The 18,816-nt window shown below is 31.8% G+C and overlaps 2 protein-coding genes across 2 annotated transcripts; both read left to right on the top strand.

Moving 5' to 3' along the window:
* The first annotated feature begins 231 nt into the window (after positions 1–231).
* On the top strand, positions 232–11,033 carry LOC133824191 (metal tolerance protein C4-like). Its single transcript, XM_062257062.1, has 6 exons — positions 232–465; positions 8,649–8,707; positions 9,318–9,432; positions 9,567–9,624; positions 9,708–9,826; positions 10,875–11,033. The coding sequence occupies exons 1-6, from the start codon at positions 232–234 to the stop codon at positions 11,031–11,033; spliced, it is 744 nt and encodes a 247-aa protein (XP_062113046.1).
* Positions 11,034–15,565: 4,532 nt separating this feature from the next.
* LOC133821136 (uncharacterized) lies at positions 15,566–16,788 on the top strand. The gene is made up of 2 exons (XM_062253616.1): positions 15,566–16,333; positions 16,641–16,788. The coding sequence occupies exon 1, from the start codon at positions 15,619–15,621 to the stop codon at positions 16,291–16,293; it is 675 nt and encodes a 224-aa protein (XP_062109600.1). The 5' UTR covers positions 15,566–15,618; the 3' UTR covers positions 16,294–16,333; positions 16,641–16,788.
* Positions 16,789–18,816: the final 2,028 nt, after the last annotated feature.

Raw genomic sequence — 18,816 nt, forward strand, 5'->3', positions numbered from 1 at the left:
AGATATGGAAATGAAGCAGAAGAAGAATCAATATCAATATTGAGAATGAAAAGTACAACAACTACACTCTAACCTCACCAATATTTCTAAAATAATTCACTCATTTTTATCACCTAAAACAAGCAAAATTAAACTAGAAATAAGAAAAGAAACAAAATACAAAGTGTCTTTTTCCACTCTCCAATCTAATGGTTTTTTCCCTACATTTAGTCCTCTATTTATAGTGAAAATATGACCCAAAATGTGTATTTACGTGCATTAGGAAGTGGAGAAAGTGGTTTCAAAATAGGTGCAAAGTGGGACAAGTGGGAGACATGTGCAGCAGACACATTGGCCACGTGTCGGAGGCTAATTGGCTCGGCAGCTGGAGTGGGGGAGACTGTCAAAACGTGGCAGGCGGCTGGTCGGGCACGTGGGGAGCAGCTGCAGGCGACTGGGGGTCAGAAGGCCACGTGGCGCCTTTTGGTAGGCTCGGCAAGACGGCGTGGCGGGCGCTGCAGGCGGAGTGGTGCAGCTTGCGGCTCGCGGTTTGGCTGGCTTATGTGCGGCTCCGCTCGGCAGGAGGTTGGCCGGTGGCTTTCTGCCACGTGGCAGCTTCTAAAAGCTTGGGCTGGTCCCCTTTTTGGGCCTATGTTAACTTCAAAAATACCACTTTTTTCATGATTTCTTCAATTTTAATTATTCTTTTCTTCTTTCATTTTCTTTGTGTCAAAATATATTTTATTTCCTGAAAATTAAATACAAATTAAATTAAAATTAATATTTTCAAATATAAAATATATGACAATAAATCCATGAAAATATTAATTAAAAATTAATTAATTTAAACTTTGAGACTAATAAAATGATATTTTTGAACACTAATCACAACCCCCAACCAGCTTATTGCTAATCTCTAGCAATTCAAGCAAAATGATAAATGTCAACATGATATATTTACGGTCAAAAATTATAAAAGAACTTAAGTATTAACACAAAATGTTAGTAACAAGTCAACAATGATTATCAAAATTACTTCGAATAAATCTAGAGTTGTGAGTATGTGCACCAAACTTGAACATTTTTACCGCAAACCATAGCACATAAAGCCTTCGAAATTATGCCAAATAAAAGTCTCAACTCCATTAATCTCTCATGTAATTGAAAATATTTAAAGTTTAAGGGTTTCGCTCATGGAGTTGGAAATAACGAAGTAAGCACTCATCAAATGGATATATACTTAGGACAAACTTTTAAATAATCATTGAAACGAAGATAGGAAATAAACTATTTGGACAACCACCATAAAGAGTACCACAAAACCAATTTTTCAAGATTTTAAGTTAAATAGACAATCTTTACATTTATTATAAGAGCCATAAAATAAAACATGAAATTAATAAACACACATTTTTTTTTTGGACACAAGAGACAACATCATTGAAAATGATAGAAATATTGCTCTTGTGCCTTTGTCCTTTTTTTTCTATTTTTTTTCTTCTTTTTTCTTTTCTCTATTCTTCTTCTTCTTTTTTTTCATTTTCTTTTTCATGAAAAACATAATTAAAGGATCTCTAATAAGATTTGTCTATAGAAAATATTACCCCTAAAACATCATCCATTCATACCACAATACCTTGTCCAAATAATTATAACCATTTCTAAGAATCAATAAAAATTTAAAAGTTGTTTTCTCAAGTCTCACCTCTCACACAAAAGAATGGATTCTTAAATGTGAAAAATTTCTAAGAAAATATGTGCTAACAACCATCTTACCACAATGTTTGGCATGTGCATTAGGTAACTCTAGAGAAACTCTTAGTAATATAGATAACAAAAATTAATCCCAAAGTAACATTTTGCAAGAATAAATAAGTAATTTAAAAAAAAAAAATTGACCATAACAATATTAATATGAAAAAAATCAACATAATCGTGTATGAATATGCTCACCACCCCCCAACCAAAATCAGACAATGTCCTCATTGTTTAAAAATATATACACGAAAAGCATGAAATGAGAACAGGTAGAGAGTGAGCTAATGCAAAATGATATGATATTGATTCTTTAGAAAAAGAAAAATAAATGACAAGGCAAACTATCATAATAAAATAAAAAGGAAAAATAAAACAGACCAGAAATAAAGAAAGCAAGGAAAGATAGAACTTGATTAAACTTGGCAAACCGGAGGAAAGTCTCCTCAGGTTGGTTCACCAACTCAATATTCTTGACAATCCAGTATCGAAAATGAATTTTCTTTTATCCTGTGTCTCAAAAATGGAAGCATTAGTAACATTCTGAGGATAAAGAAAATGTTCGTTTTTAGTATCGTGGAGGAAATAGTGTGATTGAGCCTTTGAAAAAAGTTTGCCAATTTCCTCCACAATAAGGTTTATCACATCAGTAACACTTGTTTTCATTCGGAGTTGTTGGAAGAATTTCAGTATGAGGAATATTTTCACTCCGAATAGTAATGACATTATCCTCATCAATATTTTTGGAAATAGGATTAGAGATTGGTTCCATGGTTTCCTCATTTGTTTGGAATTGGATGAAACAATGTGAATTAACTTTGTCGGTCAATTCTAAAAATTGAGTCCGAATTTCTCTAAGTTCCTCCATCATGTGTTTAGTAATGTTTCTTATGTGTTCAGTAAAGTTTATTTGTTCCTCTGTAATTTTATATAATATTTCCTCTAAGGAATCTGTATTAGTCCAGACATTATGTGGAGGCTCATGGTAAGAGTTAGAAAAATCGTGCTCAACATTCCTACTAGATGGCGCCAATTCCCAACCAATCGGTGCACGGTAGTTGTACTTAGACTTCCAACGTCAAGCAATAGGGTTTTTCCAGCTAAGATTACTATTCTTATAGTAAGAATAATATTGAAAAGCTTCCTCCTTTTCTCTAAGAGTTGAGTAATCTTGAGCAAAATGGTCGACTCTTTCACAGTCAAAATATGGTTCATCATACTCCACCCTTATGACCTTGTTACTTTCTCGACCATACTTATCTTTCAAGTTTTCGAATTCTCTAGTCAAGAATTCTACTTCAGATTTAAGGTACTCTTTTTCGCTAAGTATAGGCACCTCTAAAATTTCTAGTACACTCAGTAGTACTAGATTTTGGATTGTTTTGAAGTGAAGAGAGATATATTGGATAATAGTACTCAAAACGTCGATGATCTTCTTCATTCATTTGTTATATTTTTTTATTAATATTTTTTTTGTAAGTATTATAAGCGCAAGTGTATAATAGCGTAATAATGATACAACAAAAATGTTCCCAGGCCAAGTGGGAAGGCTGCCAACACTACAACAAATTTGATATACAATGACTCCCTGCAATGTCTTACACCAATGGTGTAAGACATTAAAACTTATCAGAGGTTTTAAATGTCTAATGGTGTAAGACATTGAAAGTTTATATTAATGCACTACTACAAAACTGTACTTAGATGACACACATGAGATGACGGTTTTAGTAGACCTGTCTTCTTATGTTAAAATAAACATATGACGACTGACTCTCTAGAACCGTCATGCCATGCACAACAAAACTTACATTAGACAACAGTTCTTAGAAGAATGTCGTCGCGTGTTTATTTTTAACACAATTAGACAGTTCTACTTAGACTGTTGTCTTATGTGTGTCGTCTTATTATTATTATTATTATTTAAGGCTTATTGAGATTTTTTCCCCCGAACTATTACTGATTCAAATCGTGCCCCCCGAATTTTTGAACTGGTTAAAAATTCCCCCTTAATTATTCACGTTACTGAAATGTGGGACTTCCTTCTAATTTCACTAATGGAATGGTGATGTGGTAGTTTGGTGGGCGATGTGGTATTGCCACGTCAATGCTTCATTTATAATATAAATAATAAATAGTATTCTTGCCCCCGAACTATTACCATTACTAAATTGTGCCCCCTGATTTTTAAAAATTTACAATTAAACAATCTTTTGAATATTAAAAAAAATGAAAAAAATCATTAAAATTAAAAAAAAATTGATGGTGACAAAAAATTGGCTTGGGTGTTGGGCATGCGTCAGAATGATGGTAGTGACATTATCGACAGACTGGGCTCATGCAGGTCCCTTGCGACATTCAACTTTGGTGTCACCTATATCGCTTTAAGTTTTTATTTTGTATGATTTAATTTAAGAAAAAATGATTTTTTAGTTTAATGTTTTTAATATTTTCTTTTAAATATTCAAAATATTGTTTTAATTTTAAATTTTAGAATTCGATGGGCATAATTTGGTAACTGTAATAGTTTGGGGGGTAAAAGCCTATCTATTTTTTAAATTATACAAGTAGCAATCTACATCAGCACTCCAGTGTCGCCATATCACTATTCTCTTAGCAAAATTGGATGGAAGTCCCTCATTTCAATAACATGAATAGTTCAGGGGGAATTTTTAACAGGCCAAAAAAATTAGGAGGCACGATTTGGTAGTCGTAATAGTCCGGAAAAAAATCCTAATAAGCCTTTTTTTAAAAGGGTATTAATATATTTAATATTATTGGATCACATATATATTTTAATATTTATAAAAAATATTGTCTAGACATATCTATTAATACTTTAATTAGTTGTTAAATTTTTATATATAATATTATACTTTTAATTAATTATATTATATTAATAATACTTAAAACTTAAATCAAATATTCAAAATATCCTTTTAATTTTAAATTTTAGAATTCGATGGGCATAATTTGGTAACTGTAATAGTTTGGGGGGTAAAAGCCTATCTATTTTTTAAATTATACAAGTAGCAATCTACATCAGCACGCCATGTCACTATTCTTTTAGCAAAATTGGACGGAAGGCCCTCATTTCAATAACATGAATTGTTCAAGGGGAATTTTTAACAGGCCAAAAAATTCAGGAGACACGATTTGGTAGTCGTAATAGTCCGGAAAAAAATCCTAATAAGCCTTTTTTTAAAAGGGTATTAATATATTTAATATTATTGGATCACATATATATTTTAATATTTATAAAAAATATTGTCTAGACATATCTATTAATACTTTAATTAGTTGTTAAATTTTTATATATAATATTATACTTTTAATTAATTATATTATATTAATAATACTTAAAACTTAAATCAAATAAAATCATGCATATGTCTAATATTAAGATATATTACTCATGCATATGTTTCTTATTTTTTTAAACTAAAAATAATTTATATAAAAAAAAATTAATCCACTTGTAAAAAAAAAAGATTATTCCTTAAAAAAGAAAAAAAAATGTTTGCATTTTAATAGTGATATAATTTTTTTTTTTGAAAGTAATGAGTCATATACACATACACGAAATCAATAAAACAAATCAATTAGAGGCTCACTCAAAATAGCCCTCAATCAAAAATAGCCCCAAATGAAATTTAACAAAACAAGAAAAACCCTTAATCTTTTAATTGTACCAGTTGCCTTCTCTGAAACTCTTCTCTCATGCTCATCAGCTCAACCGCTCGATCTATTCTCTCTCACACTCAGCCCTCTCGATTCGTTCTCTCACTCAGCCTCTGCAGAACTCAGCTCTTCTCTCTCTCCATAACGTCGAGCTGCTCTCCATAACGTCGGCAAGAACCAGGCGACCCCCCGTCGACGCAAGAACTAGGCGACCCCCCGTCGACGCAAGAACCAGGCGACCCCCCCGTCGACGCAAGAACCAGGCCACCCCCCGTCGACGCAAGAACCAGGCCACCCTGGGGTAAACTAGGCAGACCTCAATTGTTTATGAGGTAATTTTTTTTTAGATTCAATTTAATATGGAGAAAATACTTTAAATATAGTCACTGTATTTTTTTATGTTGCAATCGAAAGTTTTATGTGTACATAAAAGATTGAAGTGCTGGTTTTTGTTGAGTTTTAAAGTACTTGTTTGAAGAGTTGTTGTTCTTAATTCTTTCCTGCGCATACCAGTTGTTTGTTTCATTGTTTGTACTGAGTTTGAGTGCATAAATGTTTATTATTGGTGCTAAGGTGTCATTACAGGATCTTGATATTGTGTAGGAATTATTTTGGGTGTTTAAGGTGTCATTACAGCTGAGAGTTGTCTTGACAACACCAAGATTGATTTTTTTTCTTCACTGTTTTGGAACAAATGTTTTTCTCAAAAAATCAGAGCAAAGGGATCAAAGCTGATACAATAAGAGAGACAATCTTGTTCTTTTTGGATTTTAAGGCATTTGCTTTTAGCTCATGATTATAAACCATAGAGACAACCTTTATTCCTTTTGCAACATTTTCCCAATGATCATTACCACCTTTCATTTTTCATAGCAGTTCAAATTATGTACTTTCTTACTTCATGGTTATTCAAGCCCTTGCCATTTTCTTTTTTCAAGTGTGAATATGTGATTATGTGAAGCATACATTAGCAAGAAGGATATTCATTTGTAATTGAACAACATAAGCTAATCAATATGGCAGTAAATGAAAGTTGCACGCTTTGTATGAAGAATGCATAAATGTGATTTATGAGCACATAATAATAGTTTATGCATAATGGCATAGAATAGTAAAAGCAAGAACCATGCCCTCAGCTTTGTGGGGTAATGCATAATATGACCATTTCTTTCTTTTGTTCCCTCCATTGAGATAAAAGGATTCTTCCTGCCTTTGTCTTTCCAAAATTTCAAAACAAAAGTTGTTTTATGTGATATTTTCTTGAATTGGTTTAGTGTTCTGACTTTCTTTGTCATGACAAAAGACATTAATATTGTGAAGAACTTGAAGCAAAGACTTTTGAAGTTTGACTTCAGTGGGGGCCAATTCATTTCAGTTTTGGGACTTTAGGAGTTATTAAGTTTTAAAAACACTCATTTCATCACCCCCTCCCCTTCCTTCTAATAAATAACAAATATACTTTTCTTTGTCCCTTCAACTTTCTAAGCTGATCTAACCCTTTCCTTTTCTTTTCCTTTTATTCTTCTGTTCAAGAAATAATTAAATTAATCCTAACTAATAAGGTGAGGAGGAAGAAGATTTTTGGTGGTGACTTTTCACACATACACAACAAAAAGTCCCTAACAAATTTTTTTTTTTTTTGAGAAAGAGATATCTGAGAGAGAGAGAGAGAGAGTTTGGTTTACACTTTTCAAGTAAGATTTGATTCAACAAAGTGGTTGACCATTTTAGAAAGAGATATATAGATAGATAGATAGATAAAGAAAAAAAGAGAATGTATTTTGAGGCTAAGCTTGCGTGTGAGAATTAAGAAAAAAGAGATTTGTTTGTGGAGAGAGAGAGGAGAGGAGATAGTGTGTTGAGTTTGGTGGGGTGCATGCGCGTGCAACACAAAGGGGTGGTTTTTTTTGTGTGGTCACAATGGAGGCTGCCAGCCACACCCATCAGATTTATTCATGACGCCATACACTGTGCATCATTCATTCCTCTTATTACTACTATTACTACTACTCCAAAGACTGTTTCATTCCAAACTCACAATTTTCCATCATTGCCTTTTTTCTCTGTTCTTTACAATATTATCATTTTAAGAAAAAATAATTACATTATGTGTGGGATTATTGTTTGTTTGCTTAGTAAAAATTCCAAAAAAAGATCTAATCCATTTATATATGGACGGAACCAGTTCATTCTTAATTTAAAAGTCTACAATTGACTAATAGAAAATTACGGATAAAACTAAAATTTTAGATAATTAACATTCTTTGATTATAATGTTAGTTTGAAAAATTCTGACTATATAGTAATTATATATACATAAATATAGATTAGGCTTATATACCCCTATAAAGTATAACCTGTCTGCAAGTATATGACTATATATAGGTATACTTTTTTGAAGAGAAGCTTTGTTCATTGTTGTTGATGATGATTATTTGGATTAATTATTGGTATAATCTTCAGCATACAATACCTTATATAAGTCTAAAATTAAAGCCAAGGAGACCAGCTAGCTACTTAGATGTATGTTTTGATTATTTGAACTCTCTCTCTCTCTCTCTCTATATATATATGTGTGTGATGAAACTTCATTGGAAAGCCCACTATGCACTAATTACTTCCTTTTCCTTCAAAGTTACTGTTTCTCTGCTTAACTTTACACCCTTCTCCACCACCACCACCACCTTACAATGACAAATACAATTCATTTGATTCCATTCTTTTGGGCAAAAAGGCGGTAATAAAATATATATATGCATACCTTGCTCACCCAGTAATAGACAAATGTTGTTCCCATCAAGTACCTAAAAACACCATTTTGTTTTCATTATTATACAGTAGTAGAATATATAGTACTGTAATTTTCACCTATCTAATAAAAACTTTACTTGTTTATTATTTTGAAGTATTTGATTGGGTTTTAGTCCTTATTGTCTTTTTTTTTGTCCCATGTCGACTGGGGAATAAAATTATGTAGCTAAGCTAGTACCCGGCAATGCCTATGAGCAGCAAATTAATAATCTTAATTATTGTTGTCATGCATAGGAACCAACATATCTATTTTTTGCCTATAATAGTGTTTGTGTTTTTATAGAACTATGACTTAGATATAATAGAAAACATCAGCTTGCTCATCATCACCCTCTGTTTATCTCTCCCGCTGATTTTGTTTTTCTATTAACTTAATTTAATGGGACTAAATGCAGAGAAACTAATTTGTGTGGACATTGTAGGCACTCCTTGTTTATGGTCTTAGTAGCTCAAGGCGTGCACCAGATGATGCTATCCATCCGTGAGTGGTTCATATCATGAAATACCTTTTTCTTTCTTTCTTTTTTCACAGTTGTAGTAGTATTTTATTGTTATGGTGTATCAAGTAGTTGGTTATATTTGTTTGAATTTAAATTGCATTTATGTTCAAAATAGGATTTCTGTAGAAAAATAAAATCAAATATGTATTTATTAGAAAATATTTTGTATATCTGTAGATATTATTTGCTAGTTGTCAAATATGTATAAATTAGGAAAGTAGTGAAAGCTAGGTTATTTTCTTTCCTATTCAACCTTTTCAGCAATTGTATATATTTTCTATCGTGAAATGAGAAAAACACAACCTTTTAATCTATATTCTGAGTTTTCATAAGGAATGAATTTGTGCACTATGTGTAAATTTAATTTTTTCTTAATGCTTTCCTAGGAGTATTAGTAATTGACTAATTGTACCAGTGAAATTCTCACTTGAGTTCTATTGATTGTTCAACATGGGTGGTCGGCACCCAAGAGCATTTAAGAAATCAGTCATGGATAGGATTTATATAATTGGATTTAGGAGGACATATATATTTCTTTTCTTTTCTTTTCTTTTAGTGACATGTTGAAATGATACTTTTGACATTGAACAGTTATGGCTATTCCAAGGAAAGATTTGTTTGGTCTTTGATATCGGCTGTTGGCATATTTTGTCTTGGTTCTGGGGCTACTATTGTTCACGAAGTTCAAAACTTGTGGACTTCACAGGTAACTTTTTCCCTGGCAATTTTGTCCGGAACCCTAAATTATACACACACTCTCTTGTTTAAAGATTCTTCTTTCTTGTCCAATATATGTGTAGCCACAATATTTTAATTTCTAATCGATATGGATGTCATCAGCCCCCTGGAAACATTAAGTATGCAGCCCTAGTGATTGCTGGTTCTTTTATTATTGAAGGTATAATTCTTTATTTTAGATGATTACCTGTCCCTTTTCATGTAAATATTTCCCCTTTCTAAATTTATGCATCCATTTCTTAGGTGTTTCTCTTATTGTTGCCATACAAGCTGTCAAGAAAGGTGCAGCTGCTGAGGGAATGAAAGTGAGAGACTACATTTGGCGTGGCCATGATCCCACATCTGTTGCAGTCATGACAGAGGTAATTTTCATGATCTTTCTTCACTTTGGTATCTACTTATTAGGACAAGTTTCAACCTCTTCTGGATATTCATTCACATAGAAGATTATGAATGGAAGTTGAAAACAAATACGGAGAATAGTAGGTGAAAAGAAAATAGGAATGATAATTTACAAACAAAAGGAAATAGCTATGAAATGTAGCTACACTAGGTGATTGTTGGGCCATTTGGCTCAAAGGAAAAAGTAGGAATTTTATGGGTATATAAGATAAAAGGCAAATAGGGGTAGCTAACTCAAGTGGTCCGACATGTAGTTTGCACCCACAAAGTTTGAGGTCTGCATCCCTCTTGGACACCTAGATAGCAATTGCTATAATTTCTTGGTCTCCAAAGGGGTAGCTGACTCAAGTGGCCAGGTGTGGGAGAGGTAATGAAATAAGGAAATAAAGGATAAAAAAGGATGGTTACGACTAAAAATTACAAAATTAAAAAAGGCACGAAGAGTCAGACAGTATTGATGTCTCATCGAGAGGACTCAACATTTCATGATGAGCTCGTGTGTGATTTAAATACTAAAATTCCTGATGAATGATTTGAACTTTCCCCAAGGCAGTCATTTCTTCAACAAAAAAAAAAGAGAGAATTTTCAATACTGATTAGAAACTATGAAGTTGGACAAGTTTTGAGTACTAGTGGTTTTACTGGAAATTCTTGATTGCTAAGATTGTAAAAGTTTCACAAATAGTCCCTGGGAGATGATCTTAGTAATCCTAGAAGACTAGTTAAGTTGATAACTACATTGTCACAATATTGAAGACTTGGAACAGAAATACATTGTGTGTGGTTTAAAGAATATGGTGGTGGTTGGTGAGGGTGGCTGATTTTCTTTGGGTTAGTCATGACTTGTCCATCCTAGTTGATCTGAATTTCAATTTTTTTTTTACCTTTAGCTATTTCTTTATCGTAATCTTCATATTGGTTGTGATTGATGTTTGTTCTCGAGTGTACTTTGTTTACATCAATCTGACAGCAATATTCTGATTTCTTTAAAAAAACTCAAATATGCAGGATGGAGCTGCTGTTGCTGGTCTTGTTATTGCCAGAGCATCACTGGTTGCAGTAAACATCACAGGGAATGGAATTTATGATTCCATAGGCTCAATTATTGTTGGCAACTTACTTGGAATGGTATGTGATGTATTTTGTTTGTTTAATCTTTTTCATTAAATGTTTCAAGCCGTTTTATCCTTTTCTATTTTTTTTTTTTAAAAATAAGAAACAATATAATAATACAAAAGATGACAAGTCATCATCTTAGACTACAACCAAAGGTGTCAATCATTATTTAGCACTGAAAAAAGAAGCATTGAACCCCCAGACCAAAATAGCCACCCAATATTTAATTCTATCCCAAATGGATGTAAGATCATCTTCCACATCACAGATATTTTTTTTGGGGGTTTACGAAAACGATTCCGAATTTTTAATGACATATAATTTTGTGCTACTCACGTTTATGTTAATTCTCAAATAATTTGTTGCCTCTCCATATGAAAAAAGAAAGTGTAAGATTTTATTGATGATGGCGATGTGATGAAGAGCAGTTGCAAAACTATTGATTAGAGATGACTATTGCAATGTATATAGTAGCTTTTGTATATTTTTTTCCTTTATAACAATCCTGATGATAATAGGTTGATGTTTTAGTGGGTTCTGTATATGCGCAAAATAATAGACATGGAATGATTCAGATGTCTTGAAGTTGAACAGATTTTAAATAGTTTATAACATATATAAATCTACGTGTATATATATCTGGTGATCTTTCCCCGTGATAGAGTTAAGCATGGTAAATAGGCTTATTGAATTTCGTTGACCAGGTAGAGACTCAGAATATAATAAAAATATTTACCAGAGTGAAATAAATAGGTTACAAATCATACTGCAAGTTGTTTTTCTTTTTAAAGTATATCCTCATCTTCAGGTACTTTGACCGCGATGTTGAATGTGTCTTCAAGTTCTTATAACTGATCTAACTCATGAAACTCAGAAAGTAGAAGTTGGTATGGAGATTAAGAAAGTGTTCCTTACAGAATAACTGCTCTTGGCTCTCATATTTTTGTGTGTATGTGTGTGTGCATATAATTTAAATAAATGAAGAAAAAAAGAGGAAGATAAAACTGTATCTTGTAAGGTATATGCTGTAACAGGGCTGTGTTATCTATTTGGAGAATATAACTAGGAAATTTCTCTAACCTGGGCTAAATACATGTTAGTTTGGATTCCAAGTGGGTTAATGAAATCTCTTACAGGTCTTTGTTAATTTTTAAGCATCTCCATTTTTTTTGTCTTTAGCACATATAATCATTAAGCTGTGCAAAATAGCTAGTGGTATGAGGTTCATCTCATCTGATGTTCATGCATATCTGTGTAATAATCTATTTGGTTTTAAGGGAAATAATCTGTGTCTAATGTCCATATGTGTTGTTTTAGGTTCAGATCACTTCCAGGACTTGTCAAGAAGACCCAAAGGGATATCATAGAATGTGAGAACTTTGTCTTCCTAAGAGTTTGTATCTGTTTAACTAGTGAAATAAGAATTGAAATTTCTTATCATTCATACATTCTGTCTCTAGATGGAAACCAATCAAACTCATTTTCTTGTTCATGAAATGACAATACTATAGGTTTCATTATTCAATTGAAAGTTATATTTTGGGATTGATGCTTGAGCAAAGAACATAGGGCAAACTAATTGAGATTGGAACAAATGAAATCCTATAAACATTATATATTTTAGTTTCTTTTTAAGTATAAATATAATATCATTAACTTTCATATATGTAGTATAATATATTCCGAGTTGTGCGATAGAGAGATGTCACACTTTTTTGGTTTCATTGAGCCATCGTGGTCATCGAGAATTGGGACAAATTTGGATAATCGGGCTGAAATTATCTTAGAGCGTATATGGGTCAAACTTTGTTAATGCCATACCATTTCTTGTAAGTAAAATTTTCATTTAATATTAATTTTACTTGTACCTTCTGATATTTATTTTAATAATTTTTTTTTAAATGCAAACATCATTGGATGTTAGTGATCATTGATCCAGATGACCATGCATGTTACTATCTTGGTTCACTTAGAAAATCTCCTTCAAATGATTTGAAGAACCTTATGAATAGGTAATACATTTGAAACTCATTTTAAAATATAATATGGTTATTTGATATGGAAATAAAAAATTAATATGCTCTTCATATTGATGTATATATAGTGTATTTTTACACATTAAGCGAAAGACAGGAAGGAATGAAAAAAATTACAAGTGGAAAATAGTCAATTGCCCTCGTCAAACATCGTCAGTAGAGTGCGACTTTTATATCATAAGGATGATGAAGGACTATCGCTTGAAAGAGACACCCATGCAATGACTAACTAGTAATGTAAGTATATTTATTATTATTGAACAACAATTCTATTGAATTTAACTTCTGACTTAGTTTTTTTATTTTGTGTTTTGTTGTGTGGTGGGAAGAATGCATATTACATTTGGCGAAATTAATGAAACACAAAATGAATGGGCAACCAAGCTTCTTGAGCAGATGAGTCATAACTAGAGTAACTTTTGAAATCAGAATTAAAAAATATACTAATTGTAGTTTTTAGTTAGCACTTACATAGTTATTCCAACTGTATATTTTGATCTTGTAATTTTTAGATTTGGAACATACTGAGTTCTATTGATTCTGTTTGCCTATTGATTCTGTCTGATCTATGTTGTAATTACACAGGAAATTATGAATGAATATAATGGTTAAAAATAGAGAAATGAAAAAGTTCTTTTATTCTACATGGGACGTCGGTCTCAGTAAAACTATTGTCTTATGTATTGCAGGGGACGATGCTTACATATAAATTGTCATCTCATGTACAGTAAGTGGATGACGCTTAAGTAGGAACTGTCGTTTCATTTACTGCAATGGATGACGCTTACATAGAAACTGTCGTCTCATGTACCACAAGAGACAACATTTGTATAGGAATCATCATCTCATGTACGACAAGAGATGACACTTTTATTTAAACCGTCGTTACATGATTTACATGACATGACATTGCATGGGACGACAGTATTAGAACCGACGTATAAGAGTTCATACGACGGTTTAAAACCATCGTCCCATGTCAATTTTGTAGTAGTGATGGCTACAATTGGAAGACATTAAAAATGGTGGAAGACGTTGGAAATAGGCTGGGGAAGTGTTCATGGGTACATCCAACGTCTCCCGTTGGGAGACGTGAGACACGTGGCACGTCTCCCAGCGGGAGACGTTGGATGTCTCCACTTATAAAACCCACATATCAGCCTTCTTCTTCCTCATACACGAACCCGAGAGCAAACCAGAGAGGAGTTGGGCGAATTGGGGCTGCGTTTTTAGGGTTCTAAGGTAAGTTTTTTTTTTTTTTTTTAATTTTCTTGATTTTTTGTTAATTATTTTGCAAATAAATCATAGGTTTTGCATTAGGATGAGTAATATACATGATTTTGTGTTAGTTTTACATTTTTATGCATTTTTTCATATACATTGTAGGATTTTGTGGTTTTTTCATGGAAGTTTTTTAGGGATTTATGATTTTTTAGTTTTTTTTTAATTTAACCTATCACATTGTATAGATTTCATTAGAGTATATATGTTCATGATTTTTTAAAATTTTTATCATTTTTTATTTCGAATTTTAGATATATTTTTGTATATTTGAATTTTTTTTTTAAATTGTAACTATTTTGTTATATATATAGTTATGTTAAAATAAATTTATTAAATAATTTATAAAATATAAATATATGAAAATTTTTATGTTTTTGTTGATTATTAAGTTTTTAGGTTATGAAATTTTATATTGATTTTTTGTTGAGGTTATAATTAGTGCCACATTGAGATTTTTTTTATTTATTTACCAATATCATTTACTATTATTAAATATTTAGTGATATTTGTTTAGTAATGTTTAACATATTAATTAATTTAATTTCATAGGTTGTGATTTTTGTGGTGAGATTTTAGAGAGTATTTTGCATCAAAATTCCTATATTAATCACACATTTGAGGTAATTAAATTTCTAAAATTACAATAATGCGTTATATATTGCTAGATATTTAGTGATGTTTTATTTATTATTTATTAATTTTATTTTATTGGTTTGTGGATTTAATAGCGAATTTGATTACTAAGTGAAGTAATTTTGCTAGCTTTTGGATTATTGACTGCAAGAGGTACATATATATTCTCTTACTTCTACTTTTAATATTATTAAACAAATGTTAGAGGAGTTTGAATATCTTAAATATTCATCCATAGTGAAGTAGGTTCTGAGATTAAAATTGTGTGCTGCGATGATAACGGAAGGTTGAGAACTTGTGTGTTTTAATGAAGTAGGTTCTGAGAAATTTGGTTGTGCTGCGGAGCTATAAGGAAGAAACTTATTGTATGCTGTTTGAATTGTTTGTTTTGCTATTCACATGCAGATGGTTAGGTTACTATTATAGGGGAAATGCTGCCCCATTTTATCTAGGATAATAAATAATTAGTTTAATAAAGGCATCCTATAAGGAAGAAACTTATTTTATGTTGTTTGAATTGTTTGTTTTGTTATACACATGCAGATGGTTAGGTCACTATTATTGGGGAAATGCTGCCCGATTTTATCTAGGATAATAAAAAATTAGTTTTATATAGACATACAACTTTATCACGTGCTTATTTAGTGTTGTTTCTTTTCTTTTCCATATACATAGGAGAATATATGGATAAACAGTGGATGTTAGCGAATAGGTTATCTGTGGAATATAGGAACGCGGTCGATTTGTTTTTAAGGTTTTGTTCGGAAAATGTGAAAGACCCAAATTTTACTTATTGTCCATGTCTTAACTGTGGAAATGTTAAAAAGATGGACCTTAAAAAGATTAAAGAACACTTATATTTCAATGGGATTGACAAGAGTTACACAATTTGGTATTACCATGGGGAGATAGCTCCGATTGCTCCAACTCTGCCAAGTAGACCAAAAGGAGTGAGGAGGAATATAGTGGAGGAGAACTGGGATCCATTAGATGAAATGATTGACGACGCACATTATGGATCAGGAGTAGACCCAAATAAGTTTGAGACACTCCTTAATGATGCCGAGAAACCAATTTACCGTGGTTGTACAAGATTTACAAAATTATCTGCGCTTCTTAGGTTGTACAATCTAAAAGCTAAACATGGTTGGAGTGATAAAAGCATTACTGAATTATTTGGTTTTTTGAAAGAGTTATTGCCTGAAGATAATGAAATTCCAATTTCATTTTATGAGACAAAGAAGACGTTATGCTCATTAGGCATGCAGTACGAAAAAATTCATGCATGTCCTAATGATTGCATATTATATCGAAATAGTTTTGCAGATGCAAAATCGTGTCCTAATGAATCTTCCTGATGTCGAGATCCCTGATACTCTACACATTAAGCAACCTCAAGTAAGTAACTTCAGCAGACATTTTTGAACATTTATAATAATTAAGTAGAATAATATGTATGCATTTTTTTAAAAAGTTTCAATTTAATAATAAATTACTCATATTTTTAAATAATTAGTGTCCACACCAACCAGAGAATGTGGCATGTGGATACTACTTAATGAGAATGTTGAAAGATTTGATTGAACATGCGAGTCCCGGGCATTACTTGAGAACTGTATTATTAATTAAAATTTACAAATTATTTTTGAAACTATAAATGTAATCAAATAATTAATTAATATATTTTACTTTATATTTCTTGCAGCTAACAAACATATCATATACAGAGGCACAAATTGATGAGTTGCGACAAGAATGGGCGACATATATGTTGCCGATGATCCAAAGTTACCGACCTCGTTGATAGGGTTTTTTTTTTTTAACTCTTTCTTCATACACAATGCAATATTTGTTCATTTTGAATATGTCTAACAAATATATTTTTTTCTTTCAATTTAATTGATTATTAAATCAATTTAAATTTAGATTAAAATCATTTCAATTTAAATTAAAATAATTTCAATTTAAATTAATATTATTTCAATTTAACTAATTATTAAATCAAATTAATATAATATTAATTATAAATTATAAATTTATTTAATTTTTTTTTTTAATGTGGGAGACTTTCAATGTCTCCCACTGGGAGAGGTGGGAGACTTCCCACGTCTCCCACTGGGAGAGGTTGAAAGTCAAACATTGACTTTCCACCTCTCCCATTGGGAGACGTGGGAAGTGACTCACCGCTTCCAGTGGGAGACGTTGGATGTCTCCTAGGGACTTCCCACGTCTCCCATTGGGAGAGGTGAGTCACTTCCCACGTCTCCCAATGGGAGAGGTGGAAAGTCAACGTTTGACTTTCAACCTCTCCCAATGGGAGACGTGAGATATATACCTACAATGACCCTAGCAGCAACGTCTCCCCAATTGGGAGACATTGTAGACTTCCAATGTCTCCCAATTAATGTCATAAAACCTCTATTTTGTTGTAGAGCAAGGTACCACTTTAGGCCCAACAGCTTTTCTAGAACTCCCCGAGGTTCTTAGAAAAGGTTGGAGGGTAATGCTAACACAGACCTTATTTAAGAACCAATTTTTCTAAAACAGAACATGTTTGGTTTTTACTGATCTCCAAAATTACACAAATGTTCTCAATACTTTGTTTTGATACAATATTTTATTTTTATTTTTATTTTTTTTGGAAAAAAAACTAAATATAAAAAAAATCCTAAACCTAAAACCTAAAAGTAAAAGTAAATAAATAAAATAAAACAATAAAAATTAAAAAATAAATTAAAAAAATAAATGAATAAAAAAATTACTAAGGAAAAATAAAATAAAAGAGAAATAAAAACAATTATACTACATTTTTTTTTATATAGAAAAAAAAATTAATTTACTAGGCAAACGTTTAATTGTAGAATTACCTCCCTGGCAATGGCGCCAAAAATTGATATCGCCCAATAAACTCCTAAGCAGTCGCAGTAGTAATCGGGCTATGTCGTATCCATAGAGAGGCAAACAAATCTAAATATTTCATTAGTAAATAAAATATAAAAATAAAGTAGAATTGAAGAAATAGATTTTGTGAAATTAAAATGATAGATTAGAGAAAGCGATCAGATAAAGAGCATGGTAAGGTAGAGATGCAGTGCTGTAAAATCTATTCTAATATTGATATTAATTCAAAACACAGTTGCAATTCTACACCATTAATATCAACTCGAAGATGTAAATGTTAAAAGCAAAAATTAAATAATCTAAATTAAATTGAATCTAACTCCTAATTTCATAGCATATCATATTATATATTAAAGAGCGACAAAATACTACTGGCAGAATGCAGTAAAAGACATACAATATAACAAATATACTAAAATAAATTTACAATCTAAGTTACATAAGAAGAGCATGATTGAACTTATATAAAAGATGCTAAATAATTTTAGAAAAGAAATTAGAATATGAGAAACAAAATAATTAATTAGATATGGAAATGAAGCAGAAGAAGAATCAATATCAATATTGAGAATGAAAAGTACAACAACTACACTCTAACCTCACCAATATTTCTAAAATAATTCACTCATTTTTATCACCTAAAACAAGCAAAATTAAACTAGAAATAAGAAAAGAAACAAAATACAAAGTGTCTTTTTCCACTCTCGAATCTGATGATTTTTTCCCTACATTTAGTCATCTATTTATAGGGAAAATATGACCCAAAATGTGTATTTACGTGCATTAGGAAGTGGAGAAAGTGGCTTCAAAATAGGTGCAAAGTGGGAAAAGTGGGAGACAAGTGCAGCAGACACGTTGGCCACGTGGCGGACGCTGATTGGCCTGGTAGCTGGAGTGGGGGACACAGTCAGAACGTGGCAGGCAGCTGGTCGGGCGCGTGGGGAGCAACTACAGGCGACTGGGGGACAGAAGGCCACGTG

This window comes from Humulus lupulus, chromosome 3 (assembly GCF_963169125.1).
Source record: "Humulus lupulus chromosome 3, drHumLupu1.1, whole genome shotgun sequence".
NCBI lineage: Eukaryota > Viridiplantae > Streptophyta > Magnoliopsida > Rosales > Cannabaceae > Humulus > Humulus lupulus.

Bases quoted from the DNA above. Each gene is read 5' to 3' on its own strand.
- LOC133821136 (XM_062253616.1), top strand. From the start codon at position 15,619: ATGGATAAACAGTGGATGTTAGCGAATAGGTTATCTGTGGAATATAGG.
- LOC133824191 (XM_062257062.1), top strand. From the start codon at position 232: ATGACCCAAAATGTGTATTTACGTGCATTAGGAAGTGGAGAAAGTGGT. The intron at 8,708-9,317 runs GTGAGTGGTTCA...GACATTGAACAG, and splicing joins CCAGATGATGCTATCCATCC to TTATGGCTATTCCAAGGAAA. The intron at 9,827-10,874 runs GTAATTTTCATG...TCAAATATGCAG, and splicing joins CTGTTGCAGTCATGACAGAG to GATGGAGCTGCTGTTGCTGG.